Below are 27,120 nucleotides of genomic sequence, written 5' to 3' on the forward strand. Positions count from 1 at the left end.
ACCAGGACTCTGCGGAACCCTCCGGGACCCTCCAGGACTCCCACAGGAATATGGACCCCAAGCGCCTCTCCTCAAGCTCTCAGCAACAGGTTCGGCTCAGGCAAAAGGTAAAAGATCTGCTGCTCTTCACACAGCAAACGTGATTATTTTACATGAACACACACACTCAAAAAAAAAAAAAAGCAACGCAAAAATGAACAAAACAATAAAAAAGTGGGTTTGGTTTCACTCAATGACTCAGTGAGAATCTGATTATTATTTACAGGAAAATTAGTGGGAGAAAAAAGTAAACTTACCTCCAAAGTACTACAAAAAATACAACAACAGTATGATAACAAAGCACTGACTGGACAATGAATACAGGAGTTTCTAAACTGACTGCAGTACCTTTATTGAGGAGTTAAAGTGCAATTTGGAAGGTGAGGGAACCCTTACACTTTGTTTCATGAGCTTTGTGTACAGGCTGTGATTTATTAACCCTGCTGCTACTCCAATATTCACCGTCCTTTGTGGAGAATTAAACTTAACAAGATGAAAGCAGAGAGCTTCATGGCTCAACAATACAAAGCAAGTTTTTTTTTAAAAAAAAAGCACTTTAACCCCTGATTTTAATCATCAGAAACAATTTGTTGTTGAGGGATGACCTGAGGAGGTAGGGAAGCTTTCACTGCAGCAAATGTATGAGTAAAATGCAGCAAAAGAAAACAACTGCATTTAAACACAAAGTGTGGAAATTGACTTATTTCAGCCTATGAGGGGCTACAGGAAGTTAGCAGAGTGAGTGCAGCTTTAAAGACAAATACAAAAGTGAAGGAAACTTTGCAAAATCAGTGTAACACTGAATGAAAACCAGCATCCTCACTGTCTCACACTTACAGTCACATCAGCACTAAAACAGTTTAAGGAGGGGCACACAGCCTCCTGCAGAAGCTGCTGTCATGAAGACGAAATCCCTTACTTCATGGCAATCAGAGAGAGTACGAAATAAACTTTCGTTTTTAGTCTTTGGGCGGGATGCCATGACAGCCTATAAAAATGCTAAAAAAGGTGATCACAGCTGAAGGCACGCCCACGTTAACAGATGGTTTAATGAATGCCTCAAAGGAAAAACTGAGAATTTCTTTAAACATTCAGATCAGATTTCAACTGAAGGAAAATCCTCCTTTAAATTTATACCAGCAGTAGCAGGTCAGCTTTCAGATAAAAGTTCAAACACTCAAGCTTGACATGATGAAAGTTGAATCTACAGTTTAGCTGTGGTTGTATAGAAGTGACACAAACTTGAAGAAGTCCTTTCTCAGAAATCTAATATCTAGTGTGAGAATGTGGTGTGTGAAGAATTCAAAAGCAGGACACAATCAGACCAAAAGTGAGTCATTTATTTGGCTGTTTGAACAAAAGGTAAACAAAAACCAGAAAGAAACCAGCATCCACAACGGGCACAAGGAGCAAAAAAATTAACCTGAGGAATACAGGAGCACAAAGGAAGACAAGGTTGCAGGACACAGCACAGGTGAAAGCAGTTAATAGCAAATGAGAATAAGGGAAATGATTGTGTTAGTGCAGAATACAAATAGTACAGCCTGCAATAAATAAACAATATAGTTACAGTAAAAGTGCCACAGGTGCATAGTATGATGTGCAAACTTTATGTACACAATAGTGATTAAAACAAACAAATAAAATACAAACATTAAATTAGGTTAAGTTAGACAAGTTAAACAACATGGCTCTGTCTGTATTTATAACAGTTCCATCCTTTCTTAATCTATGACAGATACTCTAAAATATTTTGACATCATGTATTATGATTTTCAGTCATTTTATGAAAAAAACCCCCAAACAAACCCGCAGTTCTGCCATCATAGTTTTCTCAGAAGGGACGGTATGCCTGAAACTGCACCTGGCTCTGAAAGCTACCAACTGTTCATCCTCACATCAGAACCAGGGAGACAGGCCCAGCTACAAACATTGTTCAAATATTCCTGAAAGGTTTGTTCACCATCTGCTCTGGCTGCTCGATTGTCAAACTGCACGTACTTCAGGATATCTTCGAGTCTTCTTCTAGATCTGTCTCTTCCAAATATCAGAGTGTAGCCATTAGAAGTCAAAAATCAGAACAAAATCTGTATAGTGCTAAAGATATTTCCACACAACTTTCTGTTTCCCTTTCCTTTCCTTTCCACACCAATGGAACAGTTTCTATTAATAGCTATGAAAAGTTGTTAAAGTAGAATTATGACTAATTCATGGTAGGAAACATTTCTATAATTGAAAATACCGCAGCAGCTGCATGGCTTCATAAATGAGCCAACATAGTCTCTTGGAGGTATATGAACGTAGTGATGCAAAGTTCAAACGCCAGCCTTTTTTCTTTCTTAGCTATGACAGTGATGTGTCCAGCATGTGGAAGAAAGCGCATGTTGCTGTAGGATGGTGTGTTGTGTATGTGGTGACTGGTGGAGAATGTCAACAGTGCACTGAGTGTTCGCATGGACGTGAAACAAAGATGTCACTTCTTTAAATGTTGCAGGAGCTCTGCGTGGCAGTCTGTCGGTGGAGGTCAGAGGTCAAACTGCTTTCTTTAAAAGCTTTATCAAAATCAGCAGGTTTACAGTGACAGACACAGTGGCTTTCTTCAGCATCAACAGCAAATGCACACTGAGGAAGAGGAGGGAAATGAAAGTACATAAATACATACATGCAGGGGAGCTGACAACACCAGAGCAGCTTCTTCTGCAGCACAGGTCAAACTTATCATCCCGACAGTGAAAACATCAAAAGGATAAACAGTATTTGTAAGTGAGGAAGTTTGCTGAAAATTAATCTGCAGCTCCTCTTATTTTGGTTGCCACAGATGATCATTTGCCTCCATCTCCACAACAACCCTCTGTATGTCCTCCTTCACTATATCCATGAACCTCCTCTAACGTCTTTCTTTTTCCTCCTGCCAGCCAGCACCACCTTCATCATCATTTGTCCAGTACATTCACTCTCCCTCCTCTGCACATGTGCAAATCATCTCAGCCTCACGTTTCTGACTGAGCTCATTTTTAATCCTGCATCCTGTTTACTCCCAATGGAAATCTGAGCACCTTCAGTAGCAGATATCAATCTGGTTTGCAGAAATGTATAATTGCGGGATTTTGGGGGAGAAACTGAGGTTTAATTCTTTATTTATTGCATAGATTGTTGCATAACTTTGGGGTATTTCACTCTGTTTGAGAAAACTGTTGATGATTACTTAAAAGATGTGACTGTTTAGAGTGTTTTGTGTTACTTTCTAGTGTAGATTAGCTCTACAGGGCAAACAGCGGCATCTTGCCTTTAGAATGGATTTAGTGGTCAAAGCGGGTACTGCAGCTGCAGGTCAAAAACGGCTTTGTTGTTCTGCTCCGCTCACGGCGCGGGCACAAGCGCAAGCGCAATGAGATGAATGGCCGCAGCACCTGACGGCCCACCAGGAAGTGTGGCGGACAAATCCTCGGCCGTTAATCCCCGCTCGGTTAGGTACCCGGAGTAGCCTCCGACAAGTAGAATGCTCAGCGGGTCGGAGCGTTCTGTCTGACCGTCGGGACCGTCTCCGCTCCGGGTTCGGCCTCCGGGATCACGCGGGGCTGGTCGTCTCCTCCTCGCCCCCCACCCCCCCGCCTGTCGGGCTCCAGACCCCGCTGCTGCTGAGCTGAAGCTCTGTGAAGCTCCGTGAAGCTCCGGGCACCTCCACCCTGACTGCAATGGGATGCTGCGGTAGCACGGAGGTAAGCGCGGCCTGGTTCGGTTCGGCCCGGTTCGGCTCGGTCCGGTACCGTGCTCGTTCTTCTAAGCGTGTCCTTCAGCAGAGCGCCGGTGTGTGTTTATTTTGTGACCGTGAAAGGGAAACCGGTCCCGGGGACCAGAGCGGGCCGAGCTAGGATTAGAGCCAGCAGCTCGTTTAATCCAATTAGCTCCAGCCGGGAACAGGCGGGTAACCGCGGCCTGTGAGCGGCCCCGCTCCGCTCTCTGCGGCCGTAAACAGACACGGAGCTGGAGGATGGAGCCGAGTTAGCAGGCCGGGGCAGGTGGGATAGAGGGAGGGATGGAGTTCCTGAAGGCCCTGCTGTGCTCTCACCGTGTGTGTGTGTGTGTGTGTGTGTGTGTGTGTGTGTGTGTGTGTGCGCGTGCGTGCGTGTGTGTCTTTCAGAGGACAAAGAGAGAATGGAGACCGCTGGAGGACCGGAGCTGCACAGACCTGCCCTGGTTTCTGCTCTTCACCGTCTTCTGCGTCGGCATGGTAACCACAGAAACCCTCCATCAGCACCCACATCACTCACAGTACTACAGTAATGCTACAGTAATAAAAGACACAATACTACGATGATAATATGGCGATAGTAACCTGGTATTCCAGTGATATTACCTCAGGAGTACATACAGTAATGTTGCCACACGACACTACAGTACTATTACTGTAATACCCTGGGTATTATACCTCTGAACTATAGTAATATTACATTAATGATATGCCTAATACTACTACAATGATAACAAAGTAAATATTACAGTAAAGATGTTCTCATAACTACAGTAATTTTAGAGTATTAATACCAACTAATAGTACAATGACAATAAGGTATTAATATCCTATTATTACAGTAATGAAAACCTCAGAACTACAATATTATCGTAGAAATATTGTTCTTAGTACTACAGTGATACTACAGTAACATCCCAGTATTACAGTGATGATACCCTCGGATATACAGTATCAATACAGTAATAATAGCACACAAAACTACAGTGATACTCCGGTAATTGCAGTTAATTACAGCAATTACAGTAATGGTACCCCAGTACTACAGTAATAATACAGTAACAATACCCTCAACATTACAGTGATATTATAGCAATAAGAGTTCCAAACAATAGTAATAGTGCATTTATATTACCTCACAATAATATAGTAGTACCACAGTAATAACACTTCCTGTACTACAGTGATACTGTAGCAATAGCACCCTCCTGTATTACAGCAATTATACCACCAATGCTACAGTGATACTATAGTAGTGATACCTCATAAAACAGTCATACTATGCTAATAATGTCCACCAGCACTAGCTGCTAAGTAAAATAAAAGCACAAATTATAGTAGATTTTTGGGTAAATAAGAGCCTACTTGTGATTATGAGCATAACTCTTCTGTCTGTGTTGCTCACAAAATAATTTTATCAGTTTGTGAAGGATTATGTTCAAAATCTCTAACGATAACTGCAATAAAAGTATTTTCACTGTTAGCAATCTTGATCCCATATTAGCCATTATTTAAAAGTTACTTGCTTCGTTTATGAATATTTTCTGAGTTACAAGCGGAATAAATTTTAGTTACTGAAATAAAAACTAGACTTAATTAAAAAAATGAAATGATATTGTTACTTATTAAATTCACCTTGGATATTTTGCCCAACATATTCTTAACGTGTTCTTTGAAGCAGGTCATATAAAAAAATAAGGTTAAAATCATCACTTCATTACAAAGACTGGAAGAACATAAACAATAATGGATATATAGCTCATAAACGGTGAAATACAATGCTTGTCCTTCCTTCTCGAGAGACGATTGAGTGGTTTTTATTAAGGCTTTCTGTGGCTGAAGTCAAATTAATTAATAATAAAAGTAAAAGTAACACAGCAACGGTCATACCGAGTAGTAAGGACAATTCAATTTTATTTATATAGCGCCAAATCACAACAACAGTTGCCTCAAGGCGCTTTATATTGTAAAGTAGATCCTAGAAAAATAGATACAGAGAAAAATGCAACAATCATATGACCCACTATGAGCAAGCACTTTGGCGACAGTGGGAAGGAAAAACTCTAATGAGTGGCTATTTGAGTCTGAAGCAGTCTGAACAGATGTAACCAGTAAAGTAGCTGATGGCTAAAAATGAAACTATGTTTTATTTTGTTTTTTAAACTTAAATGAGCATATTTTATTCACTGACACTAAACCAAAGATTTTAAATGAAATAAAAATACAAATTATTATGAATCTGCATCTTACTGACTGATAAGCGTTGACCCAGAAAATCAGGCGAGTGAATTTAGCATTTTCTGATGTTTATGGTTGAGAGTTGGTGCTAAAATGTGGAACAAGCCTGTTTTAGTCTAATGTTTTTCATAAAGAACGGACTCTGAGGCTTCTCTGTAACTGGGATTTGGCTGAGCAGCGTGAGAGCGCATGACGGTATAAGCAAGACGTGGGAGATGTGTGAACACTTTGAGAGAAAAAAACATGTATGAAAAGTAAAGTCGGTGAAACTTGCTTTTACAGCTTTGTCTTGTTAAGAATCGACTTGAAGAAACTGTTTGCACTGTAGTTAGAAGCCCCTTCAAACTGCTGCCTGCCTCTGTAATATGTTTGGTGTTGTTGATGTTCTAACAGCGTTTCTGTTTGAGTTGATTTATGAGGAAAATTACTTACTGGACATGCAGCTGAATACTTTTCTGCTGCCAGAAGCACAGATACAGAAAATCTTTACCAGCTTGTGCCACAGTGACTGCATTCATTTTACATTTTAACCCCTTATTGTAAATTTTGACTTAATAAGTCTTCAGTTTTTTTATATTTTATATACAGTTAGCCATTGTAACACAGTAATCGCTGACGATGGATTACTGCTGAAATGCCGCTGAGTCTTTGCCCCTTAATAAACATGGTTAAGTAGTTTTTCTTCCTTTTCAGCTTAGTAATTACACAACTTTTGGGTTCTCTTACATCTTAAATTTCTGAGAAAAAAACTCAGAAGTAAAGAAAAGACAGCACAGATTGCTTTACTTTTCAAGGTGAAGTGGAAAGATGTTCATTCGCTGGCCCTGGTGGGTTCAACAACTCAAGCGTAAACGCTGTTAGAACATCAACAACATCTCCTGCCAGACTTATTGAGGCAAGCAGCAGTTTGAAGAGACCTGTAACTACAGCACAGCAGTGATAAAACTCATTTTTATTTGCGGCACGTCTGAAGGCAGAAGGCCAGGCTGTATGATGCGGGCAAACTCTCTGATTATTTAGGTGTATTATTTTTTGACTCGGCACCACGACATGTTTGGTTTTATTAAATGCCTCATTCTAACCATAGCTGTTAGACTCAGGCTTGTGAAAGTTGTGAGGTACCTGAAAAAATACAATCAGAATGAATTCTTTTCCAAACTATAACTTGATGGTTAATTGTGTGACTCTATGTGGACCACACTGAAGCATGTTATTAAACTATATATTTCTGCCCCTTTATATAATTTTTTGGGGGGACTGAATGAATGTGCACATCTGGATTAAGATTCTTGTGGTAACAGGAAGTAGCAGCAGGAGCAGAGCAGGCAGCTGATTGGCTTTTAAAGCCTCAGGCAGAGCTCTGACTGGTCAACAGTCGTTTGATTTTACAACTGAAGCGAGGACAGGAATAGATGCATGAAAATTTTATGATGAGTAGAGAATAAACAGTGAATCTGAGCCTGTTCAGGTCAGAACATCTGCTATTCAGCCCTGATTTCTGAGGATTTAAACCTTTTAGATGTCATGTGGTCTTAGATTTTTCACAGTGATGTCCTGACGGGGTTTTTACTGGAACTCATCCTGAGTTTGGTCATTTTATGTGCTGCTGAGACGAGAGTCATGAAAGTTTCCATATATATTCATAGTCTGGTGCGAGTATCAGTACAGATAAAACACAACAGATTTTCCCAACCATGCAAAAGCTGAAGGCCTAGATTCAAATGTATGCAGTTGATCAGATTAGATTATTGACTGAAGATAAATTAACGTGTAACTGGAGAATGTGACAGCAGTAGATGTGATACAGTGCACTGAGGGATGAGATTCAGTGAATATAGACAGCAAGAAACGCGCCTGTTGCTTAAGGTGTGTTGCACTCGCTGACTCTCTTTCTATCCTCCAGGGCAGCATCTGCGGGTTCACCATCGTCACCGGCGGCGCCGCTCGCCTCGTCTTCGGATATGACAGCTATGGCAACACTTGTGGCCAACGAAATGAACAGATTGAAGGCGTCAGGCTGAGTGGCCTCGACCACACGGACAGGAAGTAAGTACTGAGGTTTTTACTGTTCTTCGTACAGTTAAAGTGTTGAGTTTGTTACTGTTTGACAGGAATCTGTGCATTTTGAAGTTACTTCTGACTATTTGAGAAACAAAAATGTGATATTTGAGTAAATATATACTCCTCTTAACAAAGCAATGTTTAAAAACAGGTTATCAGAGGGGAGATTTTGTGTATGAATTTTTCTGTCGGAAAAACTCGCGACTACAGGAATTCTGTAGTTTGGCTTGTCTTGGTTTATAGGTTGTATTGAGGTGTTCATCTTTACAGTTTATAAAGCTCTTTCAGTGTGTAGCAGTTTCGATTATTGTGTTGATATTTTATTACACAGTGCTGTGTTTTGTGTCTAATAATTAGGATTTTATTGCATAAATATTTTTGGGTTTTTTTAAGTTATCAGGGTCTTTTTGCAGTTTTGTTTCATTTATTTTGTGCTCCTGGTGGTGATATATGTAAATAATTTAATTTCACTGTAATTCTTTAGTATTTTTGTTTGTATTCTGGTTGTGTTGCACGTCTGTCCTGTACAGTCTGTCTTTGTTAATTTGCAGTATTACTGAAGTAGTACTTGGGTATTTTTAGAACATTGTGGCAGCTCATCCTGGCACTTTAATACTCGATGCGTTTGAGTTCCTGTGGGAGAGTTCACCATTGATTATGCTGACACTAGCTGAGAGCTGTGACTCATCTCACACACACACACACACACACACACACACACACACACACGCAGAGCTCCACCTGCTGGAGGGCGAGCAGCTGTTGGAGTTTGGAGGCGATGTCAGACCTACTTTTACACACGGTACAGATCTTTGTTAGGCATCTGTCAGCTCTTTACTGTGTCAGACTGTTTGATCTCTGAGACATTCTGACTGATGTGGGATCAGATGTAGTCTTGCAGCTGATATAAACCCACGGGAACACGAGGCTGAACAGAGAGCGAGGTGATTTCAGGTGACGTGAGCGGGATCACAGGATCACAGATTCCTGCGCCTGTAGGAGAGGAACGGCGAGGGTTTGAGTCTCTGCAGACTCTTTGTGGCTCTTTGTTTCCATTCGTTGTTGAGTCACACGTTTCTCCCACATCTACATTCCTGCATTCTGCTCAGCTTTAATCCTCCTCTGCTCAGACTCAGCTTCTATTTTTACTCAAACACTTCTGTTCATGACTCAAGTCGGGATTATCAAACTGGGCAGACTGGGCAGCACTGCCAAAATTCAGCAGTCAGTTCAAGTCTACAGTACGTGAAACAGTCAGATAGTAGCAGAACTGATACACGATGGACTGAAGAGCAGGCAGCTGATGTAGTGCTTCTGCTGGGTTTTGTATAATAATGAGGTTGATTAATAATAAAATGGATCATGAGTATAAAATTATAACTTACACTCCGTTTATCCAGTTTTTAAAGTATATTTCCTTAATGTGATTGCATTCTATTGCAGTCTCGACACGCCTCTTTTAATAGAAATTAGATGTAAAATATTCCTGTTCTTAAACATTTCTGCAGTTGATATTTATTTGAATGTGATCCTTTAAAACTGATACTTTAAAACGCACTGAATAAGTAGGTCCATTCAACCCTACTGACGGCCTTACCTGCACTTAAAGACACTTATCAGAAGATTTTTTGCTTTATTTATAATATTTGGTACTCTTCTAAAATCTGGAAAATTGTGCTTTTCTTTTAAAAATGCATTGTGTTCTTTATCAGCAATTCCTGAAATTAAATTTTGATAAAGTTACTGGCTTCATGTCTTCATATTTATTAGAAGATGGAGATTTTTCTGGTTTTAGAAGCACCATTTGTTAAATGGTTTAAATGCCAATCCAATGCTGACCTATTTGGTGTCACTCTTTTTTAGATTTTAAGGTCTTTGGAGGCATTTACCTGCATTTTATATATATATATATATATATATATATATATATATATATATATATATATATATATATATATATATATATATAGTCATTTTTTCTATTATAAATGTCGATGTGCTGACTTCCTGTACTTTCTGTCGCTTACAGGTTTGTTTTCTTCCTGGATCCCTGTAACATCGACATTGTTCAAAGGAAAATCAAGTCGATGGCTCTTTGTGTGTCTCTGTGTCCCACAGAGGAGCTGAAGACCTACCAGGACCTGAAGAGGTTCGCTATGGTCAATGGTGAGGGTATAAATGTCACACGACTCCTTGCACACTTGAATAGGTGTCTGGATATCCAGATATATTTTTACACGTCTGAGCTGAGGGACAAAGAGGCTTTGTTCTAGGCTTTAGAGGCAGGAGAGGGTGTTGATGGGAAATGTATTTGAATCTGTGTCTTTATTTGTTCAGCAAGGTCAAACATTTAAAGCAGGTAAAGTTTTTGAGGTATAAACAGATTATATGTCAAAGATGAAAACAGGTGAAGCTGGCTGGGGTGATGTGTTGGAGGTGAAAACTGAAAGGTGACGATTGTGCTGAGATCAAGCGTGCAGAATATAAAAAAATAAAAGCAGGTAACTTAATAAATATGAAGATAATGGAAGCAATAAAAATAGAAGGAATTAAAGTGTAAAGAAGCTTATGTGTTTGAGGTGATAGCAGGTGATGTTTTTTTAATAGGATTTATTTTCATTTTTCAATAAAAAAAAACAAAAGCTGTTACAGAACATTTATGGCACATAGTAAATATCTGCAACTCGTTACAGTACGGTAAGTTATTGTGACTATAGGAACACACTTAAGTGTATATTCTTGTATCCATGCCATTCAAGGGTAATTTCAAACATCTGAAAACCCAACACATAAAGTAATAACAATATTCGTGATTACAAGAAACAATTAGGATAATACAGTATGTGGGAGAAAAAAGAACAAAACAAAAAGTAGAGAACACGTTATACAACCCCCCCTCCCATACCCTTGTATGGCTAGCAGATGATATGTTGAGGTTAAATAATATAATAAAGTTTGAAAGAAGTATGCAAAGTGTTAAACAGGACAGCCGATGAAGTATTGAAGCTTAAAGCAGGTGAACCATTAAAGATAGAAGTAGGTAAACAGCTGGAGGTGAAAGCAAGTGATGACGACTCTTAGGCACTAGATGTCCCTGTTTTGGTTTTGGTTTTGTGGTCTTGTCTGATTTGGAGAGTAATTAGCTGTGAGAGTTGGGCCCAGTGAAACACTCCCTCCTGCCTGCACTTGCATTGCTCCTTGTACTGGATTGGATTTGAAACCAACCTTCTAAACTGGACCAGTTCAGCTGCATCATGTTTTCTTGTGTTATTTTTTGCTTTGCACACATTCTGCCGCATGCATGTGTAAGCTTTACACTTCTGACAAAGGCATTCTCTCTAATGATTTTTTTTTTTTTTAATAATCATTTTCCAGCATGCAAAGTGTTAAAGATGTAACGGGTGATCTGCTGAAGGTGAAAACATACAATGTGCTGAATCTGAAAGCAGGTGTTAAATATGAAGGGTGGGTGATGCGTTGGAGGCGAAAAGCAGGTGGAGTGCTGGAAGTGGCAGGGGATTGGAGGGTGCACTGTGTGACTCGATGTTCTCACAAAGACCGAAGTACGAACATGTTGCTGGTTTTAAAGGAAGCAGTGATGTCAGCACTTGGCCGACCGCGCGCCATCGCGTCACCGTGATGATTGAATGTCTGCAGACCGGACACACCAACAGTATACTGAACTTACAGTACAGTAACAAAGGCAGCATTAATGCGTGTCGTGTAATTGGTGCCACTCTGCTCTGCTTCTCCTCCATCATGGCTGCTCTGTGACTCAGAGCCTTCACTGTTCACTTGAGACACAAACGTGTTGAAACATGACGGCAGACCCTCGGTCAGGTGACCTCACAGCTCCTCCGGCAGTCGTTTATAAAGGATCCACTGTCACAGATTCACACAGAGGAACTAGTTTATCTGCTACACCTGAGCAGCCTGTCACAGAGGCCCAGCTCCAGCACGCTCACACTCAGTTTGTTCATACAAGCGGAAATATTCATATCTGTGTTTCAGATTAAACTTTCAAAATAAAAATCAAATCAAGTTCACAGTCAGGAATGATACAAACTGGGCATATTAGTCAAATGACTGGGCATATTGGGGACTAGTTTCTTTTGGAGCTGTTTGCACTGGATGGTGTTTTTTTCCCCTCTTCAGCCACGCGTTCCCATGGGTTTTTTAAAGGATTTGCACACAAGACATTTTAATGACTGCAGTCATCTGAGCTTTGCATGTTTCTTTTGTTCGAGTTCTTCCCTCATAAGAATGGTGCCTTTGGGTGGTGATTATGTATGGCAGCAAGCATGATCACTGTGAAGAGCAGAGGTAGTGATACCTTTTTGATACAAATATGTGCAATTTTCTGCAATATGTCTATGTTGCACCAATAAATAAAGCCCAAGTAACTAACTGGTTTAAAATAGTATCATACCTCTAGAGTATATCAGTATAGTATATCCATGTACACTTCAGAGTCCATCAGTAACCAGCAGTGGCCTAGTGTCACTGGAAGCTAAACTGGTCCATGCATCAGACGTGAACTGAGGCACAAAGTGTACAGAAATGCAAGGAGCGATAGCAAGTATACCATAAACCTAGGGCAAGTGACAAAGCAAACTAGGAAGCTACTACTCAAATAATTCTTTGACACATTATGAACAGGAGTAATACTATGATGTACTAGTTCCCTGAACTGTACTATAATCACGTGAAGTATACTGTGAAGCAAAGAAACAACACTATAAAAGTCACACGATTACAAAAACACTGAAACGAGTGGTTAGTAAATCACTACGTGAACTGTGACATGGTCCGTGAGGGAGCCTTGGGGCTGTTGCGGACGAGGGCTGGGGACCCAACACTGGGTAACATCCAGTGCAGGACCCATGGGGTGTGGGACAGAGGGAAAGGGTGTGGCGTAATTCTCAGAGTCACTGAAACAAGGGAAACAAGTGTTAGAAGGGATGCCAGATGCGGATCCAAGGCGTAGGTTGCAAATTGCAAACAGTCTTACTTTTCACAGGCGGAGGCGAAGCATAGAGGGGTTGGTGCGGATGGGGTGTAGAGGTACTCCGATGAGTAAATCCGTTAATGTCAGAGCGCTGGACAGGAAGGCAGGCAGGTGAATGTAAGTGGAGAAGCTGTGTGCTGACCAGTGACTGAACCAAGACGGGTTATGGCAGTGAGTTTCAGCAACATCCAGAGGTTTTCTGTGAGCAGAAAGTACAAGGTCAATACAAGAATAACTATGGCAAGATACTGTCACTGTGGCGGCTTGACTAACGAGGCTTAGCAGACGATCTGGTGGAGAGTGAATATGAGCACTGATTTCAAGAAGCCAGCAGCCCAGATTACACTCAGGTGCAGCCTGTCAGCGGTGATGCGGCGGATACGCTCAGAGTTGGAAACGCCGGCACTGTGGAAAAACCCAGCGCTCACCCTGACCATCAGCTTGGATGTGAAAACCATGAAAGTCTGCATGTTAAGATCATACTGATTCTATAACTTGAGGACTAGAATACCAATATTTTGAATATCAAAAACCCCCAAATTTAGCAGAACAGCTTATAGTTGAACAGTGGTGCCTTTTTGTACTTTTAGTGACTTGATCCCATAAGTACATCTACTAAAAATCTTGGATGAGTATCAATATTGGTGACCTTGACCTCAAGGTTAAGGTCAAAGGTCATGTTTACTAAAAATCTTGTGAATGCAATATAATATAGGCTTCTCATACTAATAACTTAACTGACAATCTCTGACACTTTGCAATTTGACAATCTTGATCCAATTCATGCATTTTTGTTTTGCAGGTTTCTCAAGGACGCAGAAAGCAATATGTAGTTAAAATGGTGTCAGTGTTTCAGTGTTTTGACACAATGACATTCAAAGCTTTTTCCCAGTTTACATTCAGTGAATTTTCATAATGATAATCACGCTTCTGGATGTTCAGGCCAGGGCACAATTTGATTGCAAAAATGTTAAAAGATGTTAATGTTGTTTCAACATTATACAATAAGCATAGAACAACTTTTAACCTTGTTAAAATGTAAAAGTGGGATTGTGCCACCTAAAGATTCAACTGCCAGGAGGCTGAGGCGCTGGCACCTGCCAGTATTTTATAAAGTTTATTTTACTGAGTGCTTTGAGTGCTCAGTGAGAGTAGAAAAGCGCTATATAAGAACCAGTCCATTTACCATTTATCTGAATTGTCCTGTGAAGGACTTTGTTCTGAAAAACAGTTTATAAATAAAGATTATTATTATGTTTTATTGTTTTTAAAATGGTTAAGCCAGTAAAAACCTATTTCAGGAACTGTTTGATTTACCGAAACAGATGTGCTTCCATTAGGTCATGCATATTGTCTGCAAACATCATCTGATGCTGTTGGCATAAACAAAATTATATTATCAACATATAGGGATAGTTGATGGTCATTGTGTCCTGTTGTTAACCCATAGATTTGTGGGTATGATTGTACAGTTACTGCAAAAGTGGAATTGCTAGTGTAAACAGCAGCGGTAGCAGAGGACCATCCCAGTGAGACTTTAAAGAACTAGGATCATTAAACCTTGTCAAAGACCTTCTCTGCATCTAAAGGGCCGTATTAGAAGTTATTTTATTATTATTTAAAATATGATGGTAGTTTTTTTTTTCTTTCAGGTTCTGAGCTGTGCTCCTATGAGTTAGCAGCTCATAGATATCCTGTTCTCGAACAGAGGACCACTAAATGCCCCAAACTACCTGTTCCACCCAGGTATGTAGCAGCTTTTCACCCCAAAGTCGCTTGCTTTTTTGCTTTTTCTGTGACCTCTGACCTCTGTCTTCCATTCTCAGTAAACCGCTGCCCGTGTTTAATCGCTGCACTCCGGTGGACATCTCCTGCTACGCAAGGTTTGCTGAGGCTGTGGTGACGTTTGTCGGGGATAACAGTGTTCTGCACCGACTGATCGCTGGCGTCGCTGCCAGTAAAGAGATCATCATCGGACTTTGTGTCCTCGCACTGTGTGAGAACAAGCATCAAACTCTAAGATGAAAATCTAATTCTCATATGGAAGTGCCAAAAACTGCAGTTCTTCTAATGGCCACTTGAGACTCTAACATCACTTTTTTTTGCCTGTCTTTTTCAGTCCTCTCCATGATCCTCATGGTGATCATTCGTTACATCTCTGCTGTCCTCGTCTGGATCCTCACCTCACTGGTTGTCCTTGGATCCCTTGGTGAGATCACTTCCTGTCTGTTTGTTGCATTAAAAGATGTAAACAGATGAAATGTGTCTGAAATCAGGGCTCTGCTTTTTGTGTCTAAGCGGGGACTAGTGTGCTCTGGTGGCTCTACATTGACTACCGGCTATACGGGAACGACACTTCCTCTAAAGTACTGAAGGAAGCGAAGGAGGAGGTGGAGGTCACCAGAGATAGCGGACAGGCACTACTTGTCTATGCCGTTGCTGCCACTGTATTCACTGTATGTACTCGACATCAAACAGAGCATAGAAAGTGTGATCGATTGGTGTTTTAAACCCGAGACTGACTGTGTGTTTTGTCTCCAGATCATCCTTCTGCTGCTGATGCTCTTCATGAGGAAACGAGTAGCTCTGACCATCGCTCTGTTCCACGTAGCAGGAAAAGTCTTCATACACCTCCCCCTCCTCACCCTGCAGCCCTTTGTCACCTTCTTTGCCCTCCTGCTCTTTTGGATCTACTGGATCCTGGTCCTTCTCTTCTTGGGAACCACCGGTCAGTTGCAGCAGTCAAAGAGAAAAGCTGACATCATAAACACGGAGCTGTCCCTCTGATGTGCTCATTTCTAATCCTATCTCTCCTGGTTACTCCCAGTGAACATCTTAACACCTTCAACTCTGCTACTGCTACCTTGGCCTCCTGTCTTCAGTTTAAACTACAATGCTGTTAGATATTCGTCTTTGTTTTGCTAATAAGTCAAACAGCTGGTACATATTTGGTTGAACCCCCCCCACCCCCCAATCACATACACATGTTCACATGTCCAGTTTCTCTCTGTTCTTGTTGTACCTTTTGGTTGTAGTGACTCATTCGTAAATCGTTTATCCTATAAATTGTGCTTGAACCAATTTGGGCGAATTGCGGTACCCGAAACTGTCTCTGTGGATTTATGTTTCTGTTGAACGTTGAATGTAAAGTAGCAGATTTCATTTAGTTTTAGTCATCAAATTATTCTTTCTCTCTTTGCTCTGTGTGGTCGTGCAGGTAACCCCGTACAGAACGAGGAGACGGGGCTGACGGAGTTCAGACTGACCGGTCCTCTTCAGTACTTGACCTGGTACCATGCTGTGGGCCTGGTCTGGATCAGTGAGTTCATCCTGGCCTGTCAGCAGATGACTGTGGCCGGTGCTGTGGTCACGTACTATTTCACAAGGTGAGTCCATACTACACTTTACATACCTTTTTCATACTTGATATTTCACTGGAGAATTTGGTATATGATGGTATTTAAATAGAAAAGACAGCTTCTTTTCGCCTGAGACACTGACTGTAATCGATGTAGTAAAGCAACATGGTGGAAAGTGGATAAAATCAGCTTGGATACTTTTAAGAAAATGAACAGCTGGTCTGTAGGTATTTGGACAATGACAGCAGGATCATGTGTCTCTCTTTCTCCATACCTTTCTTTAGCAATCGTTCTGGTATAAATTTATCTGTGCAGGCTCATTAGCTGTTTTGTCATAAAGTCTAATCTAAGATAAGATGACCTTTATTAGTCCCACACGTGGGAAATTTGTTTTGTTACAAAGTGGACAGTGCAAAGTTACATAGCAAAAATTAGAAAAACACTGGAATAAGATAAGAATAAGATACTGTACACAACTGTACACAATAGAATAGCATAAAATAAAATACTATATATAATAGAATAAAATAGAATACAAATGCTATATACAACTGAGTATAATACAACGATGCCAGAAAAGAGTATTGCACTTAGTGTTATTGCTTTTGCACATGTGTGGATGTGTGTGTTTGGTCAGTTGGAGTCTTTGTTGTACAGTCTGACAGCAGTGGGGAGGAAAGACCTGCCCACACCGTGGGTGCCGCAGCCACTGAAGGAGCTGCTCAGTGCTCTCAGAGTCTCCTGCATGTGATGGGAGATGTTGTCCAACAGGGATGACAGCTTAGCCACCATTCTCCTGTCACTCACCACCTCCACTTGTCAAGAGGGCATCCTAGAACAGAGCTGGCCCTCCTGTTCAGTCTCTTCCTGTCCCCAGCTGAGATGCTGCCACCCCTGCAGACCACACCATAAAAGATGGCTGAGGCCAACCCAGAGTCATAGAAGCGCTTCAGTAGTGGGCCCTTCACTCCAAACGACCTAAGTCTCCGCAGCAGCTACAGCCTGCTCTGCCCTTTTCTGTAGAGGGCGTCTGAATTATGAGTCCAGTCCAGTCTATTGTTCAGATGAACACCAAGATACCTGTAGCTGTCCAGAGTCTCAATGTCCATACCTTGAATGTTTAGTGGTTGCAGTGGAGGATGTTTGTGCCTGCAGACGTCTACCACCAGCTCCTTGGTTTTACTAGTGTTGATCTGGAGGTAGTTCTGCTGGCTAATCTGGTCCTCTTGTTGGTTGTAAGCAGTGGGTTGCAGCTTGGTTACAAGAAGCTACAAAAAGATAATATTTTTGAAGGTTTCTCTTGATTGTAGACATTGGCCGTGATACTTCTAGAGAGTGCGCTTCAGTCATATCGTAATTGTTTGAAGTAAAGTACACTGTGGAGGTGTACAGAGTCAAAATTACAAAAAAATTATTATGCTTGTTTTATCTCAAGGTATTAAAATCATACTGTCTGTATTTCTAGTCACTCTGGTATACAATGACAGCATAATACTGCATCTTTTTAGCCTGCCTTTTTAAACTCTGGATTTCCGAGTGGATTCTCCACATGTGTACCCCCTCGTTTCAGGAAACATAAAGGTTCTTCTAAATGTCTCATGGCAGGAAAGACTCTTAACCAGGACTTTGTGTTTCAGGGACAAGAACCGACTCCCAGTGACTCCAATCCTGTCCTCAGTCCTGAGGCTGGTCCGGTACCACCTGGGCACAGTTGCGAAAGGATCCTTCATCATCACACTGGTCAAGATCCCACGACTCATCCTCATGTACATCCATAATCAGCTCAAAGGAAAGGTACAAAAAGTTTATTTACTAGACTGTTAAGATAAGATAAACCTTTATTAGTCCCACATCTAGGGAATTTTTTGTGTCACAGCAGAAAGTGGACAGTGCAAAGTTACAGCAGCAAAAATTAAGAAAAACAATGGAATAGAATAAGATAAAAGAATAACATACTATATAAAAATAGAATAAAATGCTATAACTAGCGCAAAGCAGTAGTGCATGATGGCAGAATATAATTGCTAAGACTTAAGTTAGAAAGTTACAAGAAGAGAGGAAAGAGGAAATAAGAAAAAAGCTCAGAAATGAGCAGAGCTGCCGTAACAGGCTGCCACACGCCAGAAATCCAACGCTGAAAAAATTAGTTTTCACTTTTACTAAACATGAAGTAATAAAGCAATAAGATGCAAACAAAATACCTAAAATCAAAGTTTTAGTTATTCAAATAAATAATTTTTAAAGAGGACAGTCCTTAGTGTAAACTGAATATATACCAACCAAGTAAATGTTATTTCACCAGATCCCATTAAATTGATTTTATGTAACAATTAGTTAAAGAAAGCATTTAGACAGATTTTCTCTTTTTCTGTATGCCCTCTTGAAACTCCTGATGAATCCTGAGATGTGCATAGGTTTATGGATTTTATTTCTCAGTAGGGAACCTTACCATGACACTGTCACTTACAAGAACAATGTGAACCTGTCAGTGGCGAACACACTGTTGCTAAGATTACACGGAAGTGATTCATTGAACAGTTTCACCAATTATGATCAATCTGGAAAAAAAACATCAGAAGAATGACTTGATGTCCTTTAAAGGTTTGGTAACAATACGAAGGGCATCTGTCTGTATGCTGATGATGTTTTGGTGTTCAAACAGAAGTCTCCTCGTCACTACAACATTTCTGTTGCATTAACAACTCGTTCATCCTTTTTAAAAATGATTACATGTACAGTGTGTTGTATGTGACATGTAAACATAAATACATTTTATGTATAACCTGATATTATCTGTTGTTTATCAGGAGAATGCGTGCGCTCGCTGTATGCTGAAAACTTGTATCTGTTGTCTGTGGTGTTTGGAGAAGTGCCTCAACTATCTCAATCAGGTAATACTCCACCCTCTTCTCTTCTCTTCTCTTCTCTTCATTGATATGATCATCTCACCATGTCTGGTTTTATTTCCCAGAATGCATATGCAGCCACAGCCATCAACAGCACCAGTTTCTGCACGTCTGCACGTGATGCCTTCGTGATCCTGGTAGAAAACGCGCTGCGAGTCGCCACAATAAACGCCATTGGAGACTTTGTGCTCTTCCTGGGGAAGGTGAGGCGGGAGCTTGATTTTTCATTTTTCCTGCCAGTTTGTGCTGCTTTGGAGGAAGGATCTTCACTTTGAGTGTGATCACCTAACTGGATGTTGCTGTAAGAGAGCTTTGAGTGCTCAGCTACAGCAGAAAAGCACTATATAAGAACCAGTCCATTTTCCATTTACAGTTCTGTGGGATTAAGTTCAGAATTTCCAAAACATTGACTTTAAACACTTTTACTGGTCCCGTGAAATGAGATTTGATGCCATGCCTAAATTTTTTTTCTATACTATACGTATACGCCAGTATAGGTGGGGAAAGGAGCTATTAGCTAGCCAGATCCAGAAACAGTGCTATTATGTTCGTCTTCCTTCCTTTTCTTTGCATTTGTTTTTTAGCTGTAAAATCTAGTGGCAGGGAGGGCTTTCATCTTGGCTTTTGTCCACCATTCTCCTGTCACTCACAGACAGATAAATTTCTAGCTTACAAACACCCCAGCAGAGCTGGAGCTGATGTTGACTTGTAGGTTACCTGTCTAAGGTGTTCTCGGGAGCTCTGTTGCTTTTTGTCTTTAGTAGAAAAAAAGTAGCTAGTGAACTTTGAAGCATCACGGCATATGGACAGTGGATTTCAGTTTTTCTTTTCCCACCTGTCATCAGTTTATTTGAATATATCTCCTCAGATCCTGATTGTGACGACGACGGCGTTCGCTGGAGTCCTCCTCCTGAACTACCAGCGGGATTACGCAGAGTGGCTGCTGCCGCTCATCATCGTGTGTCTTTTCTCCTTCCTGGTGGCCCACTGCTTCCTGTCCATCTTTGAGATTGTGGTGGACGTCCTCTTCCTCTGCTTCGCCATTGATACAAAGTACAACGACGGCACTCCAGGGAAGGAGTTCTTCATGGACAAAGCTCTGATGGTGAGATCTTTCGTCTGTCTCCCTCAGAGCTCGGTGAATTTACTAAAAGGACTGATATGGTAACATTCAACTCTGAAAATATGCTAGTGTAATGATGACCTGCAGCAATGTTCCCTCTATGCTGCGCGCATGCGCAATTGCGCACTGCTGGCACGGTCTCTGCGCACAGAAAATCTGCATTGCGTTAAAACTTTAACAATTCTGTTTTGCAGTGTTAGTCAGTAAGTGACTGGCTGCTGGGATTAGAACGATGCTACCTTATCCCATAGTCCAGCCAATAATGCGATTCACATTCGTATATACGCAGCTAATCAACGTCGTTGACAGGCTATGACAGCGTCCTTATGTGCCGACACCGGTGTTTTAGCTAGCAAAGCAGCGTGGCTGATGTGGAGTGAAGCCATGTTAATGACAACGTGGAGATGTGAGCAGGACAGACGGAACAATTGACGGGAAAAGTGTGGACTTTATACCAGTTTTTAAATTGTGTTGATAGACCACGTAAAACCAGAGTTATGATAAAAATATATGCAATGTTTGGTTTTCTTCCTTAATACTATCGTTGTTTATATTTCCTGCGGGAAGAAACGGCGTTTTATAAGGAAAACGCTCGAAAGCCTGTGAGCAAAAACAAAAACAAAAACAAAAACATGGAGGAAGTGGAAAGGAAGGCTCTTGGCTCTTTTAAAGGGAGAGTACCCAGCCACTGGTACAGATATGTAGACGACACCTGGGTCAAAATCAAGACACAAGAAGTGGAATCCTTCACTGCGCACATTAACGCCGTGGATAAAAACATCAAGTTCACCAGGGAAGACACAAAGGATAACTGTTTGCCTTTCCTGGACTGCGCTGTGCACATTGAAGAGAACGGCAACCTCAACATCGAAGTTTACCGGAAGCCCACACACACGGACCAGTACCTCCTGTTCGACTCCCATCACCCTCTGGAACACAAACTTGGGGTAATCAGGACCCTACACCACCGGGCAGAACATGTTCCCTCTAAGCCTGAAGGGAAAAAGAAGGAACACACACATGTAAAGGAAGCACTTAAAACATACGGTTATCCTAATTGGGCATTTATCAAGTCAGCAAAGATGCACAGAAAAGAAGACCAGACACCAGCGAAGGAGGATAAGAAGGACAGACGCAGCAACATTGTCATCCCCTATGTAGCCGGTGTATCAGAAAAACTCAGGAGAGTTTTCTCCAAGCATGACATCCCGGTGCATTTCAGACCCAGCAACACACTCAGACAAAAACTGGTTCACCCGAAAGACAAAACTCCAAAACACAAACTTAACAACGTGGTGTATGCTGTACAGTGCAGCGAGGAATGCCCAGACCTCTATGTCGGAGAGACCAAACAGCCACTTCACAAGCGCATGGCACAACATAGAAGAGCCACCTCCACAGGACAAGACTCAGCAGTCCATCTGCATCTTAAGGATAAAGGACACTCTTTCGAGGATGCCAACGTTCACATTTTGGACAGAGAGGACAGATGGTTTGAAAGAGGAGTGAAAGAAGCCATCTATGTCCACTGTGAGCGACCATCTTTGAACAGAGGCGGTGGTTTACGGCACCAACTGTCTGCCATGTGTAATCCAGTTTTGAGATCCCTCCCCAGGCGCCTTAATGCCCACTCACATACTGGGCCATCTGACCTTAGGAAATCACATGATAGGGTGGTGCCAGGTTTCACAATGAGCTCACCCTAAACCCTGGCTGATTGTGACCCACACCCACTTTCACACCTTGGCTCATATGATTAGGGTCATCAGGGGGTCCTTTGTCCCTCTTTGGGGGGAAACTCCCAATGGGTTTAAATCTGGGACTCTCCACCATTTGACCTTAGAACTGAAGAAGCTTCTCGGATGAGAGGTGAAACGTCTTGAAGCAACTCAAAGAAGTCCAGACGCTTTTCTTTCCAAGCTCCTTAGACTACTTTCAATAGTGTTAACATACTACACAGGTCATGAACAAGAATTTTTAAAAATTTTCATTGTAAGTGGGCTAAAGCAGTTAATTAAAAGTAGCCTAACATAAATGTAAATGCTGTAATTTGATTATTTTAATAAACCATGTAACTTGGATGGATTTGATGCTGGCATGACCACAGTGCACACATCTAATGTTGCTCCCAGTGGTCCAAGGGACCGCTCAGGGAGTTTGTGTGTTCGCTCAGACACACGAAAAATTAGAGGGAACATTGACCTGCAGGTGTCAGTTCAAGAAGGGGAAGTTGTTTGTCGTAGAATCTCCAGTTTGCAATTCATCATGGGATGTGTAGTTCCTTTATTGTTAAACATAATTATGTTCAAAATAAAGTTCTGATCATGATTGCTAATAAAAGGACTTTCTTGAATATCAATGGGGTGCAGTGTTTTAATGTGTTTGGTCTTTGTCCACCTTTCTGTGTTCCTGCAGGAGTTTGTGGAGAGCAGCCGGCGGTTGGAGCGTGCTGTGGAACGTGGGCGGAGTCGGGTGAAGGAAGTGGCATCAGAAGGGGCGGAGATCAAGCCCATGGTGAGTGACAATGACACCAGAGGGGGCGTGGTCAGGCAGAAGAACTCGTTGGAGGCGGCATCGGTGGGTCCAGACTGGGGTTGTGACGGGGAGTGGGAGGAACATCAGGAATTCCAGGTGTACTACCTGTTGGTGGGGGTGCTGGTGGACTGGATGCTGATGGAGCAGACTGACTTTGTCCTCTGTCTCAGCGAGGACGTCGTCCTCTTCCTGTGTGTCTACCTGCCCACCTCCACTCTCTTCCTGTTCGTCAGCCTGCTGAACACACCAAACCCCGCCCCCTCTGCCCATTCACATGTTAAATCAGCCGCCGTAAACACTGTGTGCTAACCTATACATGCTAACTGATGCATGTGGTGACTCAAGCATGCTGACTGGATGGCCCACTGACGCATGCAAGCCAAACCCATTTACATCGCCGCCATCATCACCATCATCATCATGCTGGCTGCTTCCTCAGAGACTAAACTCCTACTGACTTTTTGTTTGTAATCTATTTATTTTTTACTTTTGTAATTTTTATATTTGAAATTTTTTTTTTATAAATGTGTTGATGTTTTGTTGCTGTTTGAGTGAACTTCTGTTCAGCCTTATTTTCTCACTGTGGTGCTTTAAACAAGAAGAAGGACTCAGCAGATGGTAAGCTGCAGCTTCAGGTTCATGGTTCAGTCTCAGGCTCTCTTTATGCTTCTGTGATTCTGGTCCTGTCATCACATTTTTAGATATACTACCTTATGATTGGAGAAAAATTATGTAAACTGAGATGCAAACTCTGCTCTTCCCTGCTGATCAGAATGATCGAATAACCAATAAAATTGGAACAGACGTAAGACAGGTTAGTTAATTTTTAAAATATGAATCAAAAATGTTTACAGAGTTCAGTTTATGGACCATAGATTTAAAAACAATCTATTTTTCAGGAGGTGATTGAGGTTAACTAAAGGTGGTCTTTTGAAAGATGCTTTCTTCTGGGTCCTAGCTTCCTATTTGGTTTCAAAGAATGATATGTCATCACTTGAACTCATGTCCCTCATAGTTCGAGCAGCTTAGGAAGAGCTAGGTCTGACTCAGAAATGAATTCTAAAGGGTTCATTATTTTCCCCACCAGATGTTTGCTCCTGGTAGAGTGAGACGAATTAAAAACCAGAAACCAGGTGGTTGTCACATCCTGTATGTTTGTCCTTCAGCGACCCCCAACAATCAACCAAAGAAAAACTGCAGAGAAACAAAAAACAACCAAATCTAGAAGCGCAGCAACAACAGAGAGATGCAAAGGACCACTCCAGCTCTTGTAGGTTTGTGCAGATTGTGTTTCAGTTTGTGAAAAATCCCCAGTATTTTGTCACAGTAGTAACAGCACTGGAAAAATAGCTGTGGTGGATACACTTTACCCTGAATCGCTTCTAAAAGTTTTGCAGAGTAGTTTAAGGATAGCTTTTCCACTCTGGAGCCAAACAGCTAAAATGGCTATTTTAACTGTTATAACACCAGTTCATTGTAATACCGTAACGTCAAAAGCCTACAACTTTAAGAAAGAGGTCCAACAATCAGACAAAACTTTTATGAACAGCACTTGGAGATGATGGAGAGGAAGAACTCCCTTTTAACAGGAAGAGACTGCCAACAGAACCAGGCTCAGGGAAGGATGGACTGTCTCGATCAGTTGGAGGTTATTTGGCAGCTTCTAGGCTAATCTTTTACAAATATAACACCAAGGTCCTTCAGTTAGTCTTACAGCGAAGCCAATTTTGCCTAAAAACTATCATTGTTTTGCTAATGGTTGCTCAGTTTAGGATTTATGCCAGGAGGTCGTCCTTTGGTGGCAATAGCTACATAGATCTTACAAGTGTTTGTAGACAAAGTGGTGGTTAAAGGTGATGCTATCTGGAAACTACTGCTTGTATGAAGCCAGATATCAGAATGTAAGATATAGTAAATGGTGCTGTAGTACTCGAGGAAAGGGGTTTTACCACAACATTTACCCCTTTTAGCTCTAAGTCCATAGGGCCCCATTTATTCTAAGCATCCCCATGAGCGTCCCCATGAAACAGGATCCCCAGAGATTGGAACTCTCATGGAAATAAGGGACCAACTGAAGAATTGTTACACCCCTAATAATGATGATGATAATAATGATAATAATATTAAAAACTTTTAAGTGAGTAACTTAGTGAGAAAAACTAGGAAATAAGCAAACCCTGCTCCAGCTATGTGGACCTGACTCACCTTCATCTCCCATTATGCTCTGCTCTCTCGTCCATACCCTGTGTGACTGCCTGTAATGTGTAATGACTTGTGTTAACCATATGACCGTTTTGCTGTTTCAGGCTCCGGGGACGAGTTCAGCTTGACCAAAATCAGCCAATGGGACTTGTTAAAAAGAGACATTCCAAATGTTTATTTTTACCAACGTGTAACATGTTTACTATGGTTTCACTCCAGGGAAAACAATATTTTAATAAGAAACTGTAAAAAAGTAACAATGTAATGAAGCACTTTATATTGAAGCGCTGCAGATTTTAAACCGGCTGATGCATTTTTTTCGTAGTGATGTCCTTTTTTATAAAACTCACCCCAACTCATCGCTCACTCTTCAGTTCCTAACAGTTTTCAGCCACTTTTCCGTTTTTTGTCTTAACGTTTGTTTTGGAGACGACCCGCGCATCGCGGAAAACAGCTCGTCAACCAAGTCATCAAAGGGACGGGGCCTGTGGACAGGCGGAACAGCAGCCATAAAACTCCATTTATTTGGTGGACGAGATCTGTCCAGGTCATACCGAGGCTGTCAGACTCTATGTGGGATGGATCACCACGAGTGTGCGTTTTTTGTTTTTTCTACCGTAGTTACTGCTACAACCTGCAAGGTGTGGGTCATGAGACCAGTTATGTGACTCCTTAATGCAGCACCTTCAGTTTGCTGAAGCCTGAAGTTCTCCTGCAGCTAGGAAGGACAACAGAGCTTGTGGAGAAGACGGGGTTAGTGGCTCTTTTTTAAATCCACCAGACTTGTTTGACAAAAACAGGGATTTTTTTAACACTGAAAATGAGTGTTATTGACCTATTTGTGTGACTTTTGCTTTTTAATGCATTAGTTTAGGTCCGAATTAATGCATTATAACACCAAAGTAGCACAATATTACAAACTATTCAATTGTGGCAACAGTAGATGAGTAACTCCTGTGTTCTTTGAGGTAAAATTACTGTTTTGATGAATGGGGTCTGGTGGAGTGTAACAGCTTCAGTTACTTGTTTAAGAAAAGCTGTTTAATATGGGTAAAGTGGAGAAAATCTTGTGTACATAGCAGCTCATGGTTCTTGTTTGTGCATCTGCTTGTGGGCGTGGCCTTCTGCCACCCACTGCAGATAACATATTGACTGTGAACAGTGGAAAATAATTTTAAAAGGTTTCCTGACTGATAAATCAATACATTTGAAATCACGCTCTTTTTAAAAAATATCAATCAGTCATTTCAAACACCAAGATATGTATTGTGCATTGCCTAAACATATCAGGACAGAATCTTTGATGCATATCAGACCTATAAATAGCCTATAGAAAACTGTCTCCATCAGTCACATGACTCTCACCTCGTAGGCTGTAACAATCAGCCGAGTCCCCTTGTGGTCGGGGCTCAAAATGGTTTACTGGCGTCAGAGACGGATGCTCCAACAAACAATCACCCGGATCCCACTTCCTGTCCAGAGCCGAAACCGCCGTCTCTGAAACGGCCACAAATCAAATTGTTGTTTCCATTGAGAAGACGGTGGGAGATGTGACGGCTGAGTTCAGTCAGCAATAAAAAAAACTGCATCATGTGACCACATCAACAACGACAACAAGTCTTCCTGCTTCCTTTTGTTCAACATGTTCCAGGTTCAATGATTAATTTCGCCTCAGGCAGGAAGTCCAACCAATGGCTCGACTGTCAGAGGTTTAATCTCCTTTTATTGTTCAACAAGGCAACTCATTGGGCAACCTGAGAAAGAAAGGTTGCCCAAAATGTGAGTTTGAGTTATCAGAATGTCTTGAGTCAAGTGCTGAAGAAAGTGAAACTTTTGATTTGAGAGCAACGGTGCTGCCGAGGAAACTGCTCTCCTGGTTGGCCAACATGTTGCCTTGT

General features: G+C 41.4%; 1 protein-coding gene across 6 annotated transcripts; it reads left to right on the plus strand.

Annotated features, from left to right (window-relative positions):
* On the plus strand, positions 1-26,836 carry slc44a1b (solute carrier family 44 member 1b). Of its 6 annotated transcripts, none has more exons than XM_026184041.1 (17): positions 1-107; positions 4,181-4,270; positions 7,932-8,074; positions 10,119-10,255; positions 14,750-14,843; positions 14,924-15,093; positions 15,217-15,306; positions 15,396-15,553; positions 15,639-15,825; positions 16,315-16,483; positions 18,094-18,250; positions 19,264-19,347; positions 19,428-19,565; positions 20,231-20,467; positions 22,901-22,999; positions 24,108-24,294; positions 25,327-26,836. In XM_026184041.1, the coding sequence occupies exons 1-16, from the start codon at positions 51-53 to the stop codon at positions 24,243-24,245; spliced, it is 2,148 nt and encodes a 715-aa protein (XP_026039826.1). In that variant the 5' UTR covers positions 1-50; the 3' UTR covers positions 24,246-24,294; positions 25,327-26,836. The 6 variants fall into 6 exon arrangements, with proteins under 6 accessions (XP_026039826.1, XP_026039835.1, XP_026039816.1 ...); XM_026184050.1 differs by having other exon boundaries at positions 24,108-24,290; XM_026184031.1 differs by having other exon boundaries at positions 24,108-26,836.
* Positions 26,837-27,120: the final 284 nt, after the last annotated feature.

The sequence above is a fragment of the Astatotilapia calliptera genome, chromosome 2 (genome assembly GCF_900246225.1).
Source record: "Astatotilapia calliptera chromosome 2, fAstCal1.2, whole genome shotgun sequence".
Classification (NCBI taxonomy): domain Eukaryota; kingdom Metazoa; phylum Chordata; class Actinopteri; order Cichliformes; family Cichlidae; genus Astatotilapia; species Astatotilapia calliptera.